The 17829-nt window shown below is 43.9% G+C and overlaps 1 protein-coding gene across 1 annotated transcript in view; it reads right to left on the bottom strand.

The window, feature by feature from the left end:
* The window catches only part of LOC115100362 (dimethylaniline monooxygenase [N-oxide-forming] 5-like), a 70197-nt gene that overhangs the window by 33939 nt on the left and 18429 nt on the right, over nt 1-17829 (bottom strand). Inside the window, exons 3-4 of the mRNA XM_029618782.1 lie at nt 17391-17553; nt 10002-10144 (exon numbers count right to left, since the gene is read on the bottom strand). Of these exons, the coding sequence (XP_029474642.1) occupies nt 10002-10144; nt 17391-17553 (306 nt within the window). The remainder of the gene's footprint in view (nt 1-10001; nt 10145-17390; nt 17554-17829) is intronic.

Below are 17829 nucleotides of genomic sequence, written 5' to 3'. Positions count from 1 at the left end.
TGGGATTTTTCCAGCCTTGCACCCACACATCTATTGAGAGCTCTCTTTATGGACAAATGTGAATGAAATTTGTTAGGTGAACTGGAAGCTCAATAAGAGGGCTCTCCTACTACATTTTAGCCAATTATGTCCATGAAGAGCATGCCCCTGATATATGAGGGCCAGATGGACAGGCTTGGAGATGGATGAACAGGCTTGGAGAGAGCTCTAGGTACCTGTCACTGATGAAACACGCCTAAAAATGAATGCAGATAAATCTCAGTGAGTAAAGCCTTCATCTCTGAGCCAACACACCAGTTACACTGCAACGTTCTTAATAGTGAATTGATAGATATGCAAGTGGATGTCAAGCACTCCGCATTATATTTATGCAGTGACTCAAAACCACGGTCAAGGCCAGTGACAGAATCCCAAACTAGATGCCTTCATTTCACACGACACCTGCTAAGTTCACCAGATGACAAGGAGTATAAATGATCTTCTAGCTGTACACTGATTTTTTCTCAAACTGCTCAGAAGCATTAACGTAGGCGATAAATTCCCAGCCTTAGGAAATCCATAATTCTTCCCTATTGGAATTCAGATATTACCTTCCCTATCTTTAGTCTAAAGTGAGACATCTCAAATTAGCCAGACTGAAAGAGAAGCTTCCCATATGGACAAACCACAGAAGAATGTGCATCTTCCTTCCTAAGAGCAGTAGGATTGCTCTGACAGGGAGCAGAAGTCTTTGAACAGTTTTCATATCGTAATTTCTCATCAGCAAACACACAACTGCTCCCTGAAATATGCTCTAAGATTCAGACTACTGCCAACTTCTGGAAGAGTCCTAGAACATACCCTGGTTTAGGCTTATTTCCTCCTCACCTTCTTCCCTCCACTGCCCTACCTATCCCCTTGCATCCCTGCAAGAGAATATCAAATAATATGCACAGATTTATTTGGAGAAAATTATTTGTCCTATCTGCTGTGGTACATCATCATCATTATAATTTATTTATTACACACTTCCAGTCAGTAAGTTCAGAGCAAGTTACAAAGTTACAAAGGCCAGCAAGGACCGTCATACAGAATTCAAAAGCAGGGAATGTATAATAGAGATGAGTTTCGTTTTTCTGGGTCGGGTTGGGTTTCAGTTTTGGTGCTTCGTGGGAAAACTCATTTTCCCACGGATCGTTTTTCAGCAAAAACGAAGCTGAGACCCGACCCAAACCCAGAAAAACGAATAAAAAAAAAAAATCCGAATCGGAAAAAAACCCACCCCAACCCTTCAAACTTACTGTATTACAAACCCCCCCCCCCCCCATCATCCCGATCCCTCCCCAAGACTTACTAAAAGCCCTGATGGTCCAGCAGGGTCCCATGAGCAATCTCTCCCTCCGGGCTGTCGGGCCTGCTACGAATCAAAATGGCGCTGATGGCCGGTGCCATCTTGTGCTCCTATCGTGTGATAGGGGCCGACCAATGGCACTGGTAGCCCCTATGACATGCTAAGGGCAAAGGCTATCAGCGCCATTTTGAATATTGGCAGCTGACGGCACGAGTGCAGGAGATCGCTTCAAGACCCCCGCTGGATCACCAGGACTTTTGTCAAGTCTTGGGGAGTCAGGAGGCCATGTGACAGGGGCCGACCAATGGCACCGCTAACCCCTGTGACATTGTAAGGGCAAAGGGCCATCGGCGCCATTTTGATTCATAGCAGGCCCGATGGCCTGGAGGGAGAGATCGCTCGCGGGACCCCGCTGAACCACCAGGGCTTTTAGTAAGTCTTGGGGAGGGATCGGGATGGTGGGGGGATTGGTGAGGGGATTGTAATACATAGAAAATTCAGGTAAAAATATATCTATCTCAGTTGATGCCAGAAATCATCACAGGTGGTGTCCTCTTTTGGAGCCTTGTGGGTGTTCTTCCAGCTTTTTCTGCTTTGTTGCCCCTCTCACAATGTCTTCGGGAAATCCAACCAATGCTGGTACCCCTTTGCCCCTTTAGGGAGTCTTGGGCTATTCATGCCACTTTTGGTGCCACTCTCCAGGGGCACAAACAGTGACTAAAAAAGCTGAGGAAAGCCAGATCCCTGTGTAACACTGAGGCCAATGGATGGCAGGAGGTTCACTGCACCCCCACTTTGACATGCCGTCTTCTGCCATTGAGGAAAGAGAAACCCCTCTCAAAACCACTCCCCAAATCCCAATGCTCTTCAAAGGGGAAAGGAGAATGGTCTGCCGGACACTATCAAAGGCACTAGAAACATCAATTTGGTCCAAAATGCTTGTCCTATCACCTTCTATATTACATAATAACATGTCAAAGACAACAGCAACAGTTCTGTGTTCTACACCTTACAAATTCCAAATTGGTTTTCATCCAAAATCTCATTATTCATCATATAATCTTCTAATTGTAAAACAACAGCCTACTCCAAACCTTTGCCAATGTGGGCAAGTTAGAGATAGGTGATAAGAAGACAGAGCATGCCCAGATTTACTTTTATCTTTGGTAGTCGGTGTGATAGCTGCCAGTTTCAACTTCTCCAATTCGTGTCCCTCTTAAAACGAGCAATTTAGCATGCTAGTAATAATATTATAGCTAACACCATTCATACTTTTAACAAAAATAAAATAGTCAAGAGTCTACAGGTGAGGAATAGATTTCAAATTAACAATGACAAAGGTAACGTCCTTTATTGGAAATGATCTAATTTCTAACCAAATAGGATATGGGCATCTGGTTCCGAATTTTATCAACATTCCTATCAAGAAAATCCACGTAAATATTGCAATCAAACAATTGCTGATTATCCCCTAAAAGTTTTATTTATTTATTTATTTAACATTTTTTATATACCGAGGTTCTGGTAACAATGTTACCAATCACTCCGGTTTACATATAACTTAGGGATGACATAACACAAGTGTCTTACATATAACAAGGAAAAGAAGAACTGGGTGAATAATTAAATACATTAGATTAAATTGCTTAAAGCATTAAGAGAAACAACATTTTAACTTAATGAAATCTAACATACTAGCAATTCGGATCGGTAGAGTGACAAGTAGTCAGTCTTAGGCAGGAGGAGATTGTATTTGTTTCTGGGGATATTAAGTGGTAGGATACATGATGTGTTGCCCAAGACGGGAGAGTGATAGTGAAGTCGAAATCAGTCATATGCTTGGGTGAAAAGCCAAGCATATGTTTTAATGTGAACCTCTTTACCAGAGGAAATGAAAGACATTGATAAGACAGGTTAAGAGAGAATTTGAAAAGAAGTTGGCCGTAAAGGCAAAAACTCACAATAAAAACTTTTTAAAATATATCTGAAGGAGAAAGCCTATGAGGGAGTCAGTTGGCCCATTAGATGATTGAGGGGTTAAAGGGGCACTGTTCTGTCCCCAGTAAAGGGTACATGTTTGTGTCTGTATACATTGCAGCCCACCTGTGTTTACCTCAGCCCCTCCCTTCTGGGAACTCGTGACACTTTCTGTAACCCAGGATAAAGGTCTGGGAACCTTGCCTTTAAAGGGAGTTTGCCTTTAACAGAAGCCCCCTCCCCTCTGCTCCTCCCATTGGGAAAGGGTCTGCATGCTCTTTCAATCTAACTTGGGTCTTCTTAAGTGCCTTATTGGCTGAAGGGACTGCCCTTCATGTTCCTCCCTGTGTCACACGGATCCTAGGCTCACCATCATTGGATCTCGCCCCTGGCCCCAGCCTGTGGGGACGCTTCCTGTAATCACTCTCCAAGACTGTAAGCCAGTCTCAGCCATGCCATGTAGAAGACACACGTGCTTGTAACCTGTGTCACACGAATGTCTTTTTACATTCCTCCTACCACTTTAATCCTAAAAGACTAATCAGCTTCAAACCCTCGTCTTCTTACCCTGCATCCCAAGAAACTTCATCTCCCTTCTCCTGCCTATTTCCAGCTACAAAGATCTCTGCCAGAAGCATATACGTTTGAAAGCAACAATTGTGAGTAATAAGAAATTATCTATGCAATAAATGATTTCAAACATAAAGATCTTTGTTTTGAAGACTGATTTGGAGGAAAGTTAGCTGTTTTGGATGAGAAAACTTGGGAAGTTTTTATTGAGCCACAACAGGCACTTAGAGAAGATAAGGCCATCGTGGAAAGATTAAATGAATTCTTTGCTTCGGTGTTTATTGAAGAGGATGTTAGGGAGATGCCTGTTCTGGAGACAGTTTTCAAGGGTGATGAACTGAACCAAATCACGGTGATTAGTTTATTAGTCTAAAGCGTAGCAAATTACCTGGACTAGATGGTATAAACCCCAGGGTTCTGAAAGAACTCAAAAATGAAATATTCAGACCTTTCAGTAAAGTTTTGTAACCTATCATTAAAATCATCCATTATACCTGAAGACTGGAGGGTGGCCAGTATAACCCCAATATTTAAAAAGGGTTCCAGGGGAGAACCAGAAAACTATAACTATAGACTGTTATAAAGAATGAAATCACAGAACATTTAGATAGACATGGTTTAATGGGACACAGCCAGCATGGATTTATCCAAGGAAAGTCTTGCCTCACAAATCTCCTATATTTTTATGAAGGGGTGACTAAAGGTGAACCAGTAGATGTAGTGTATTTGGATTTTCAGAAGGCTTTCGAAAAAGTCCCTCATGAGAGGCTTCTAAGAAAACTAAAAAGTCATGGGATAGGAGGTGATGTCCTTTTGTGGATTACAAACTGGTAGGGATGTGCATTCGTTTCATTCGTTTCCTTTACAAGCATGTAATATTAAATGAATGAAACGAATGAAACAAATGCATATCCCTACAAACTGGTTAAAAGACAGGAAACAGAGGGTAGGATTAAATGGTCTGTTTTCAAAAGTGGAAAAAAGGTAAAGAGTGGAGTGCTTCAGGGATCTGTACTAGGACTGGTGCTTTCTAATATATTTATAAATGATCTGAAAAGGAATACGATGAGTGAAGTGCATAAATTTACAGATGACACAAAATTTTGCAGAGCAGTTAAATCTCAAGCGGATTGTGATGAATTGCAGGAGAACCTTGTGAGACTGGAAGACTGGGCGTCCAAAGAGCAGATGAAATTTAATGTGGATAAGTGCAAGGTGATGCATATAGGGAAAAATAACCCTTGCTGTGGTTACATAATGTTAGGTTCCATATTAGGAGTTACCACCAAGGAAAAAGATCTAGGTGTCATAGTGGATAACACATTGAAATAGTCGGTTCAGTGTGGTGTGGCAGTCAAAAAAGCAAACAGAATGTTGGGAATTATTAGAAAGGGAATGGTGAATAAAACGGAAAATGTCATAATGCCTCTGTATCGCTCCATGGTGAGACGGCAACTTGAATACTGTGTACAATTCTGGTCGCCGCATCTCAAAAACGTTGTGATGGAGAAGATACAGAGACTGGCATCCAAAATGATAAGGGGAATGGAACAGCTCCCCTATGAGGAAAGACTAAAGAGGTTAGGACTTTTCAGCTTGGAGAAGAGACAGCTGAGGGAGGATATGATAGAGGTGTTTAAAATCATGAGAGGTCTAGAACGGGTAGATGTGAATCGGTTATTTACTCTTTTGGCTAACACAAAGACTAGGGGACACTCCATGAAGTTAGCATGTGGCCCATTTAAAACAAATTAGAGAAAATTCTTTTTCACTCAACGCACAATTGAGCTCTGGAAATCATTGCCAGTGGGTGTGGTTATGGCAATTAGTGTAACTGGGTTTTAAAAAGATTTGGATATGTTCAAAGAGGAGATGTCCATAAATTGCTATTAATCAATAAGGATTAGTAGCCTGGGATCTATTAATTTCATGTCTGGGTACTTGCCAGGTTCTTATGGCCTGGATTGGCCACTTTTTGACCCAGGATACTGGGCTTGATGGCCCCTTGGTCTGACTCAGTATGGCTTGTTCTTATGTTCTAAGAATACAGGAAAATATGAGCAGTTTGAAAAGAATAAAAAAAAAAGCAGAGAAAGATTAGAAATAGATAAGATCCCAAAAATAAGGGTCAAGCAGAGAGGGTAATAAATTCAAACCAAAGACAAAGAAATGTAGGGGAAAGTGTTTGTTTTTTAGATTTGATCAGGATTCTCAGCTAATTTTCTTTCCTAATTAATTCACCTTGGCTCATGTTTGAGTCTTAAGCCAAACCAGACAGTCTGGGAGCGCCTCCTAGAACAGCATTTTCAAGCCTGTCCTGGGGTCCCCTAGCCAACAATATGCATGAGATAAATATGCATGCAATGGAGTCAGTGCCTGCAAATGTATCCCATGTATAGTCCTTGAGGAAATCCTGAAAACCTGACTGTTTGGGGGTCCCCCAGGACAGGTTTCTGGCATCACTGCTGATACTGTGCCTTCAAGGTCATTTCCTTATCTGAGCCAGGAAGGTAGAATATCATCTTTGCTTTTATCCATGTGAGCCAGAAAATGATCTAGGAAGATTGCAATTTGCTTTGAAGGGATTTTAATAAGATGTAAACTAAAGAATCAAAGGGCAGCCACCAGTTTTTCCAAACTAGCTTGGAGGGGACATTGCCATGAAAGTCACTGAGCAGTGACCCGTGCTGGTTTCTTTCCTAAAATACTAGGTGCTCTCAGTACAGTACTGAGGTGAGGTCAGACTCACCTCGATGGTGGGAAAAGTAATGGAGTCACTGTTGAAAGAATAGTGAACTATCTACAGTCGGGAGAATTGCTGGACCAGAGGCAGCATGGATTCACCAGGGGAAGATCCTGTCAGACAAATCTGATTGACTTTTTTGACTGGGTAACCAAGGAATTGGATCAAGGAAGAGTGCTCGATGTCATCTACTTAGATTTCAGCAAGGCTTTTGATACGGTCCCGCACAGGAGACTGGTGAATAAAATGAGAAGCTTAGGAGTGAGTGCCGAGGTGGTGGCCTGGATTGCAAACTGGTTGACAGACAGAAAACAATGTGTGATGGTAAATGGAACTTACTCTGAAGAGAGAGCGGTGTTAAGCAGAGTGCCGCAGGGATCAGTGGTGGGACCGGTCCTGTTCAATATCTTTGTGAGCGACATTTCAGACGGGATAGAAGGTAAGGTTTGTCTTTTTGCGGACGACACTAAGATCTGCAACAGAGTGGACACGCCAGAAGGAGTGGAGAGAATGAGACGGGATTTAAGGAAGCTGGAAGAATGGTCGAAGATATGGCAGCTGAGATTCAATGCCAAGAAGTGCAGAGTCATGCATATGGGGAGTGGAAATCCGAATGAACTGTATTCGATGGGGGGAGTAGGGCTGATATGTACGGAGCAGGAGAGAGACCTTGAGGTGATAGTCTCTAATGATCTGAAGTCGGCAAAACAATGTGACAAGGCGATAGCTAAAGCCAGAAGAATGCTGGGCTGCATAGAGAGAGGAATATCGAGTAAGAAAAGGGAAGTGATTATCCCCTTGTACAGGTCCTTGGTGAGGACTCACTGGAGTACTGTGTTCAGTTCTGGAGACTGTATCTCCGAAGAGACAGAGACAGGATGAAGGCGGTCAAAAAGGTGGAAGGTCTTCATAGAATGACTTATGAGGAGAGATTGAAGAATCTAAATATGTACACCCTGGAGGAAAGGAGGAGCAGAGGTGATGTGATACAGACTTTCAGATACATGAAAGGTTTTAATGATCCAAAGACAACGACAAACCTTTTCCGTAGGAAAAAAATCAGCAGAACCAGGGGTCATGATTTAAAACTCCAGGGAGGAAGACTCAGAACCAATGTCAGGAAGTATTTCTTCATGGAGAGGGTGGTGGATGCCTGGAATGCCCTTCCGGAGGAAGTGGTGAAGACCAAAACTGTGAAGGATTTCAAAGGGGCGTGAGATAAACACTGTGGATCCATAAAGTCTAGAGGATGTGAATGAAGAGAAGAGGCAAGGGGTGGCTTTGCTTGCGGGAATGACGGCTACTACCTGGAGATTAATATCCTTATTCAATAAACATACACACATTTAATGCGACTCCAATATTGCTCTATGCTTCAACGGCAAGAGGAAATGTGGAAAAAAGGATTTGCATCCACAAAAAAGCAGGGGAGTAGCTTGCTTGTTACGGCGGTTACTACCCCAAATCAAATAAGCCTGATACTTCACTTTCAATGCACATCCAGCATAGCTCTCTGCTTCAACTGCAGGGAAAATGAAGAAAAGATGATTTATATTCAGCATCAACCAACAAGGAATGAATTACATAGTCTGGGTAATCAAATAAGCATGGGAGTAGCTGGCTTGTTACGGCGGTTACTACCCCAAATCAAATAAGCCTGATACTTCACTTTCAATGCACATCCAGCATAGCTCTCTCCTTCAATGGCAGGGAAAATGAAGAAAAGATGATTTATATTCAGCATCAACCAACAAGGAATGAATTACATAGTCTGGGTAATCAAATAAGCATGGGAGTAGCTGGCTTGTTACGGCGGTTACTACCCCAAATCAAATAAGCCTGATACTTCACTTTCAATGCACATCCAGCATAGCTCTCTCCTTCAATGGCAGGGAAAATGAAGAAAAGATGATTTATATTCAGCATCAACCAACAAGGAATGAATTACATAGTCTGGGTAATCAAATAAGCATGGGAGTAGCTGGCTTGTTACGGCGGTTACTACCCCAAATCAAATAAGCCTGATACTTCACTTTCAATGCACATCCAGCATAGCTCTCTCCTTCAATGGCAGGGAAAATGAAGAAAAGATGATTTATATTCAGCATCAACCAACAAGGAATGAATTACATAGTCTGGGTAAACAAATAAGCATGGGAGTAGCTGGCTTGTTATAGCTGTTACTACCCCGAATCAATTAAGCATGATACTTGACTTGGAATAAGTATCCAGCGCAGCTCACTGCTTCAGCAACAGAGGGAATTAAGTAAAGAGGATGTTTATTCAGACAACCAACAATGGCTGAATTGCACATGTAGGTAAACAAACGGAAGTAGCTTGCTTATTACGGCGGTTACTACCCCAAACCAATTAGCTAGATACTTCCCTTAGATGCAGCTCCAGCACTGCTGTCTGCATCGATGGCGGGGGTGGAAGGGAATTGGAACCAAAAAGTTACCAATAAGGGCCCTGACCTCAGCGGTCAGAGTAACAGATTATGAAAACAAATGGGTGTGGGGGCTTGCTGGGAGACTGGATGGGCCGTTTGGTCTTCTTCTGCCATCACTTCTATGTTTCTATGTTACTGCAGATTACAAGCGGCTCCTTTATAGCAACAGCTCTATAGCAAATTCTGGTTATAAGAGACGCTCATAGCACACTTCCCATTGACTTGTTCATCACGTATGCTTGTCTTGACTAGAAAGTAAGCTGTGTGGAGCAGGGACTGTCTCTGACGTGTATCTGTACAGCGCTGCGTATGTGTGGCAGCGCTTTAGAAATGATAAGTAATAATAGTAGTAGAAGTAATTCCTGTTCAGTGTTTCTTGCTGTCTTCATAGCTTATCTTTCTCAAAACACCTTAAAGCGAGAAACAGTAAAAAAAAACAAAAAACATATGCAAAACATAAAACCAAATACAAAGCATTAATACAGCATATAGGATCTGGTTTTCAAAAGCCTTTTCATGCTTAAAACTGGGATTTACATGTGTAAATGAACTTTACCCATGTAAGTGGACTTTTGAAAATTGCTACGGCTGCCATTGAATTGCCTAACTGCACTTAGCACAGGTAACCGGGTTTTCAAAATTGCTATCCTACCCTTTTTAGACTAAGGTCCTGAAGGTTGAATCCCTCACCCTGCTGAAAAGACCCCTGGATCTGGGGGCCAGTGGTCTGTTTTGGTATGAGGAAAAAGATTTGGAGAAAGTGGCCACAGGGATAACAGGGTCCTCCTGCATAGACTTGTGATGTATGCGCATAAATGGCTTTCAAAATCCCACACACACACACACACACACACAGTCATACAAATAACATCATCATTGCCTCCTAGGCCTTGGATGCTAACCCACATTTTGCATACTGCTGCACCACACACCTGGTTAGCGACAGAGCTGAGCTCCACTGCAAGATCCCCTCCGGAGTTCCCAATGCCGATCACAACGATCGTTCTCCCCTGGAATTCAAAAGGATCCTTGTATTCCCGGCTGTGGAAGTAGCGACCCTTGAACGTCTCTATTCCTATAAAGAGAGAAGACTGTTTCACCGCTGCACAGCAGATATTGCGTATCTGAACTTGAGTGAGTCTGATACTGCTCTACACGGCATACTAACCACTAGTTATCTTATTTATTTAAAACAGCATAGGAGCAGGTAAGAACATTCGGGGTCCCCACTAGCTATTTTGTCTCTTTCTTAAAGCCCTAAGTTAGGATTTAGCTAGGATGGAGGAGTTGGCAGACCATGCCTTGCAGGCACCTCCCTGGACTGGTCAGCGGCCTGTATAAAAGCAAGTAGGGCACAAGGAGCAGAGCGGTGTTTTTGTTAGTGTTTTGGAGAAGCAAGAGAGTTTTGCAGATTGAGATTGCCCTTTTAAGGCCCCACAGCCTGATATTCCTGGCCTGGCACCCCAGGGTTGGGCAGGGAGTGGTCTCTGGGAGTGGAGTGGACAAAGAGTTTTGTGAGAGCTGATTGAGAAATTTCCCTTTTTGTATCCCGATCCTTCCCAGGAGGATTTTCACCTCTGACTGTGTAAGAACAGGATAAGGTGCTCTGATTCCTTCCACCCACCTAAAGAGGGACAAAAAATTCTAGTGCTTAATTATGCATTGAATAAAAAAAATATATTTTTTCTTATTCTCGTTTTGACAGAGTAAACAACTGATTGTTTACTCATTCATTCCACTCATTATTTTATAGACCTCTATCATATCTCCCGTCAGCCATCTCTTCTCCAAGCTGAACAGCCCTAACCTCTTTAGCCTTTCTTCCTAGGGGAAATGTTCCATCCCCTTTATCATTTTGGTCACCCTTCTCTGTATCTTTTTGTTGTGTTCGTGCCTGTTCTCGCCCTCGCTCCACCCTCCCTACCTTTGTGGCGCCTCCCTTCGGCTCTGACGGATAGATGCTGCCATGGCTTCTCCTCGCGGCTTCTCCCCGGAATCCCCGGGCTGGCCTGACGCTGCGGATCCGCCATGTTGACGTAAGGGCACGCGCGTGCACTCCAGAGTTTGTACCGGCAAGGGCGCGAACCTCGGGGGCCACAAGGTCCTATGTTCCTAATCTCTGAATACTCCATTCTGTCTAAGACGTTATCGCAGGTACGGAGATCGTGAGTTACTATTGCAGATAGGAACTGGTACTCGCTCCACAAGGGCCCATGTTCCTAAAACCCTTCACAGACTCTCTTCTATTCCAGAAGCCATCTCATACACAGATATTGTGAGTTCTTATTCCAGACTGCATATTGGAACCAGTACTCGCCTACGGCTCCTGTTCCTGAATATACTGAAGACTCTGTGTTGCATAAGAAGACATTACAGATATCTACAATTGTGAGTGTATCATCTACTACTGGTTATGTATCCAGCATACCCTGTCTACTCACTACCTATAGTCTCTCTCTACAGCTCAGCAACTCATAGACCGCAATTCCAGTATCTGAAGGATTTCAGCCCTGCTGGGCACATCAGCTCACTACTGCCACCTTTTGTGGTTCTACATCCTGTCTAATAAAGAACTATCTTTGTTTGTCTCCATACTCCAGCCTAGCCGGTGGTTCCTCTCAGGATATCCTCCTGGGGGTGCTGTCATTTGCCATCAGCCCAAGGATTCACCAATTTACATTAAGTGTTCGTTCCTTACACTACTAGAGCGGTATTATACAGACTGCCACACTGTGGGAGCCAACCCTCAACAGATCATTGACTCTGCCTACGGAGTATTACAGATTGCTAGCTCCTCCCCTTGAGGGAGCAGCATTGATCAGATTACTCACTCCTCCCCTCTGGAGGAGGTGATCCATAACAGGTAGCTAACTCCGCCCCCCCTGGTGGCATGATCATTAACACTTTTCTAATTCTGCTATTACATTTTATTTAGATGCGGTGACCAGAACTGCACACAATACTCAAAATGAGTTGCATCATAGAGTGATAAAGAGGCATTATTTTATTTATCTCTGAGTTACCCATGCCTCTGACTCTTCCACCTCCCAGTTCGAGTGCCCCTGTTTTATTGTAACTTTTCACTTTTCACATTATTGTTTATGTTGATGTTAATGTTATTGCCCCATTGCTTCTTGTAAACCGATACGATATGATTGGTATCATGAATGTCGGTATAAAAAAAGCACTAAATAAAATAAATAAATGATGGTTTTCTCTGTTTTATTCTCCATTCCTTTCCTAATAATCCCCAGCATTCTTGGCTGCTGCCACACAATGAGCAGAGGATTTCAGCTTATTATCAATGATGACACCTAGATCTTTTTCCTGAATGGTGACTCCTAATGTGAAATCTTGCATTTTGTAGCTATAATTTAGGTTACTCCTCCCTGAGTGCATCACTTTGCATGTGTCCACATTAAATTTCATTTGCATGCCGACTCTCCCGGTTTGGTAATGTCCTCTTACAATTTCTCACAATACCCTTGTGATTTAACAACTTGAATAATTTTGTGTCATCAGCAAATTAGGTTACCTCATTACTAGTTCCAATTTCCAGGTCACTTCTAAATATGCTAAAAATCAGTGGTCCCAGAACTGATCCACTATTCACCTTTCTCCCCTGGGAAAATTTACCATTCATCCCCACTCTCTGTTTCCAATGTTTTAAGCAGGTGCCATTCCACAATGGGACATGGCCCCACCATTAGGGATGTGAATCGTTTTAGGACGATTAAAATTATCGTCCGATAATTTTAATATCGTCTTAAACCGTTATGGAACACAATACAATAGAGATTCTAACGATTTATCGTTATAAATCGTTAGAATCGTGAGCCGGCACACTAAAACCCCCTAAAACCCACCCCCGACCCTTTAAATTAAATCCCCCACCCTCCCGAACCCCCCCCAAATGACTTAAATAACCTGCGGGTCCAGCAGCAGTCCGGAACGGCAGCGGTCCGGAACGGGCTCCTGCTCCTGAATCTTGTTGTCTTCAGCCGGCGCCATTTTCCAAAATGGCGCTGAAAAATGGCGGCGGCCATAGACGAACACGATTGGACGGCAGGAGGTCCTTCCGGACCCCCGCTGGACTTTTGGCAAGTCTCGTGGGGGTCAGGAGGCCCCCCACAAGCTGGCCAAAAGTTCCTGGAGGTCCAGCGGGGGTCAGGGAGCGATTTCCCGCCACGAATCGTTTTCGTACGGAAAATGGCGCCGGCAGGAGATCGACTGCAGGAGGTTGTTCAGCGAGGCGCCAGAACCCTCGCTGAACGACCTCCTGCAGTCGATCTCCTGCCGGCGCCATTTTCCGTACGAAAACGATTCGCGGCGGGAAATCGCTCCCTGACCCCCGCTGGACCTCCAGGAACTTTTGGCCAGCTTGTGGGGGGCCTCCTGACCCCCACGAGACTTGCCAAAAGTCCAGCGGGGGTCCGGAAGGACCTCCTGCCGTCCAATCGTGTTCGTCTATGGCCGCCGCCATTTTTCGGCGCCATTTTGGAAAATGGCACCGGCTGAAGACAACAAGATTCAGGAGCAGGAGCCCGTTCCGGACCGCTGCCGTTCCGGACCGCCGCTGGACCCGCAGGTTATTTAAGTCATTTGGGGGGGGTTCGGGAGGGTGGGGGATTTAATTTAAAGGGTCAGGGGTGGGTTTTAGGGGGTTTTAATGTGCCGGTTTTGCGATTTTTCGATTTTTCGATTTTTCACGATTTTTCACGATTTTTCACGATATTTTACCCCCCCAAACGGCAACAATACGATTCCCTCCCCCTCCCAGCCGAAATCGATCGTTAAGACGATCGAGGACACGATTCACATCCCTACCCACCATCCCATGATTTTTTAATGTCCTCTCATGAGGGAATTTCTCAAATGCTTTCTGGAAATCCAGATACACTATATCAACTGGCTCACCTTTATCCACATGTTTATTTATACCCTCAAAAAAAATGTAACAGATTTGAAAGGCAAGACTTCTCTTGGCTAAATCCATGTTGGCTTTGTCCTGTTCAACTCTGCTTACCTATACGTTCAGCTATTTTGTTCTTTATAATAGTTTCTACCATTTTGCCTGCTACAGATGTGGGATTCGCTGGTCTGTAGTTTCCTGAATCATCTCTTGATCCCTTTTTAAAAATTGGCGTTACATTGACAACCCTCCAGTCTTCAGGTACCATAGATGATGCTACTGATAGTTTTTTACAAATTGTCAATAGCAGGTCTGCAATTTCATTTCTCATTTCTTTCAGGACCCTGGGATGATGGAAGAAAATAAATAATTGCAAAACATATGTGCTGTTAGATGATCCCTCATCCAATGGTTCTCAACCTTTTTAGTCTTGGGACACAGCTGGCAGATAATGCTTACAGGCGTGACGCACTGGACACTTGACCATCACGGGGCTAAATATAAACATGTACTCTCCATCCACAGGAACCCGGCCCGCGTCCTCAAACAATGGTTGCAGAGCAAGCTAGGATATTTCAAATACAACTCGCTATATAAAAAAGTTATTCTGATTCTGCTGCTATCTCAGTAAAAGAAACACAAACTCCCTTACTACCAGGTGCATTGTAAAATACAAAACCTAAAAATTAAAACTCAGCACCTGTGAAGCAGACCTTCCATACCACTGCAACACTAATTCCAAGAACTCAGACAGCAATAGCCCTTCCTATGAAAAGGCAGCAGTGCAGCACCAATGCATGTCCTACTGAGAGTGAGAAAATGCAACAAAGAAGATTGATACAAATCCCTACCTACTAGTAAAATACCTCACCTCAGTCACACATCCAGATCCGACCTTCACCAAAAACTGGAGACAGAAACTGGAATGGAAACCTCAAAAAGCCACTCTGCATGCAGTGCAAAACTGAAAAGCTAGAAACAGAAATACAAATCTACACTAAGCAAAGTACAAAGATAGAAGAAATACACATTCCCAAAACTGGCATATTATGGCTCTTGTACCCTGTAACTCCCCTTCCATCCCTCCATCATCCTTCACTTTTCCTAATGTCTCCCTTTCAATCATCTGCTCTCACTCATATTCCTGACTCCCCACATCCTCTTTCCTGTGCTCCCTCTCTCCCCTGCTTGATGCTCCCTCTCCATTCCATCTTCATCTTCCCAGCATCCCCAACCTCCTTTCCCCCACCCTCCACAGGGTGAGGAGATCAGCAGCAGCGTCGCTCCCAGACTCAGCAGGGGAAGATAAGGTTTGCGTCCCATCAGGCCCAGAACAGCAGGAGCTGGCGATGTCTCGCTCTGATCTGGATGAAAGAGGAAACAGCCTCCCACTGGGCCAGAAAGAGGAGAAGGACATGAGAGGAGCCTCCCATCAGGCCCAATGTAAGAGAAGACAACCAACTCCCACCCGGGCTGAAAAGGAGGCAGCCATTGGCTGACCCTGCGACACATCTGATGAGACCCACTGCCCTAGTCCCTACTTCTTGCATGACTAATGGATGCATATAACCTTCCCAATGTGTGTCTGTAAGGAAATATGAACATTTTATAAGCCAAAAGAAAATTGATGAGTTCACAAACTAAGGATGAGAAAAGGCGAGGTAGAACCCGCAGTGGAATTCAGCATATTTCTAATGTGTGCATTCTTGCCTGGGAGAAAGGGATACAGGGGCGGAAAATTCAGATATAATTATGAGTCATCTAAATTCCAAGAACATTTTGTGGTGAACATAATTTGGCTCAAACACTGACCTGTAAAAAAGAGGAATAACTGATTGATTTTCTGAAAGCATAAGGGATTCAAGAATATACTCAGCTCTGCTAGTACAAAGTATGTGCTGCTGTTATTCACAAAGTTACATCTATGTGAGAAGGGTTGCCATAAAAATCAAAATACAGAAGCCAATTGAATTTTGAAATTAAACTCTGAGTGGCCTTTAGCAAAATATAGCCATGCTTAAACAAACGGTGTGCCTCCAAGCAGTCCCAAGATATCATGGATGTGAATCCGTGGGCTGTGGCATGGTTGACATAGATTAACAGGCGAGCCCACTAGGATCATGGTGATAGCCAATGGCCTCGCTCCTACAATGACTGGGTCTAGAGCTTCACTTATACCAGCCCAGCAGGTTCAGGCCTTGGGTTCCAGGGGCCAGCAGGGCTTAGAAGAGGGCCCTGTAAGAAGCAGTCAGATGAAGGCACGTTGTGGGCTGAGGTCAGGTCGGGCAGAGAGCAAACAATGGCAAGGTCAAGGTAGCATCGAGGTCCAGGCAAAGGTGAGGACAGGAGGAGATCAAGTAGTGTCAGGGTCTCGGATGAGTTCAGGGCAGATGGCAGTCCAAGGGCATAGAAAAGGTCCAAAGCTAGGGTCAAAACCAGTGTCAGGCAAAGATGGACAGACAGGTGAGCAAAACACGGGTTAAAAATTAAGGCAAGGTAGGGCAAAGAGACAGTAAGGTAAGACAAGGAAACCAGGGGCAAGGCAGGAACAAGACAGGAGTAGCAGCACACACACTGCAGGAGCAGGAGGACCTGTTACTGAGGCATCGTAGCCCGGCAGGGGTTTAAATACCCTGCTGCATGATGTCATCAGCGCACACCGACTGAGGTTTTCCCGCCATGGGGGCCTTTAAGAGCTACTGTACCACAGGAACCTGGGAGGCCCTGGGCTGATGCAACGAGATGGCGTCTCGTTAGCGTGCAAGCAGTGAAGACGGGGATGAGTGCGGCTGGTTGCAAGACATTCCGCGAGCTAGCTAAAACGTTACACAAGCTTCACACTAAAGCTGTGAGCACCCATTCTTTAAAACATTTGGAGCCCTCGTTTGCGGTGGTTGATGATAACCTACGCTAAGGGAGGAGGCGGTTACCATAGAAGAAATAATCTTTTTAAATTCTTGCAAGTTCGCTCACCTGAGGAGGGGGTAAACAGACTTTCTGAGCAGTAACATTCCCCCTCAGTTCAGCAATGCTAAATGCTCAAGAGTTTAGGAAACTTTACTGGTAAGCAAATCAAAACAGGGCGGTAAAGATTCCCACTTGTAAAGTGAAAACTGCAGCTAACAATACAGAGGATGGGGAGGAGGAAAAATCACTGAAACACATTTGCCAAACTATTTATTTATTTGATTTATATTCCGCTTTTCGGCAGTTCAAAGCGGATCACATTCAGGTACTGTAAATATTAATAAGATAATTTGACTTAAGGAATGGGAGAACTCAGAGCCCAAGTGAAACTACTGGTGGGGGTAGTTCAGTGTGGTAAAGGTAGAGACCCACTTTGGGCACAACTTAAACATCACAAATACATTACAATGTCAGAAGTAACTTTGCACTCTGCTTGATTTACCTGGGAAAGAATTCAGTGGTAAATAGGGGGATGTATGATGGCCGGTGCAAACCAGAATGGCATCAAAGATGGCCGACTCCTGCTTTCCCTCTGTTTCTGTGATGACATCCCATTGGCCAGTGCTGGAGAAATCTGGAAGCTTCTTGACACTGCACACAGTGGTCTAAAAGCAGTGAGAAAATCCATATGAGAGAGCTACCCAGTGCTGGATGTTTGTCACTCTAAAACATATCTTTAAATATAGAAGATGAATGAACTCATAATATGTGTTTTTACAATACACAAATCCAAATGGCAAAATGTAACAAAGCAGGTACAGTACAAGACAGGTAAGGACAACCAATGTATCTTTATTCAAATGTATCTTGCAGCCATCTTTTTGAATAAAGATACATTCTTTGTTCTTACCTGTCATGGACTATACCTGTTTTGTTGCATG

Source organism: Rhinatrema bivittatum, chromosome 10 (assembly GCF_901001135.1).
Source record: "Rhinatrema bivittatum chromosome 10, aRhiBiv1.1, whole genome shotgun sequence".
NCBI lineage: Eukaryota > Metazoa > Chordata > Amphibia > Gymnophiona > Rhinatrematidae > Rhinatrema > Rhinatrema bivittatum.
Note: the sequence above shows the minus strand (reverse complement) of the source record. Positions and strands in the feature narration are given on the sequence as shown.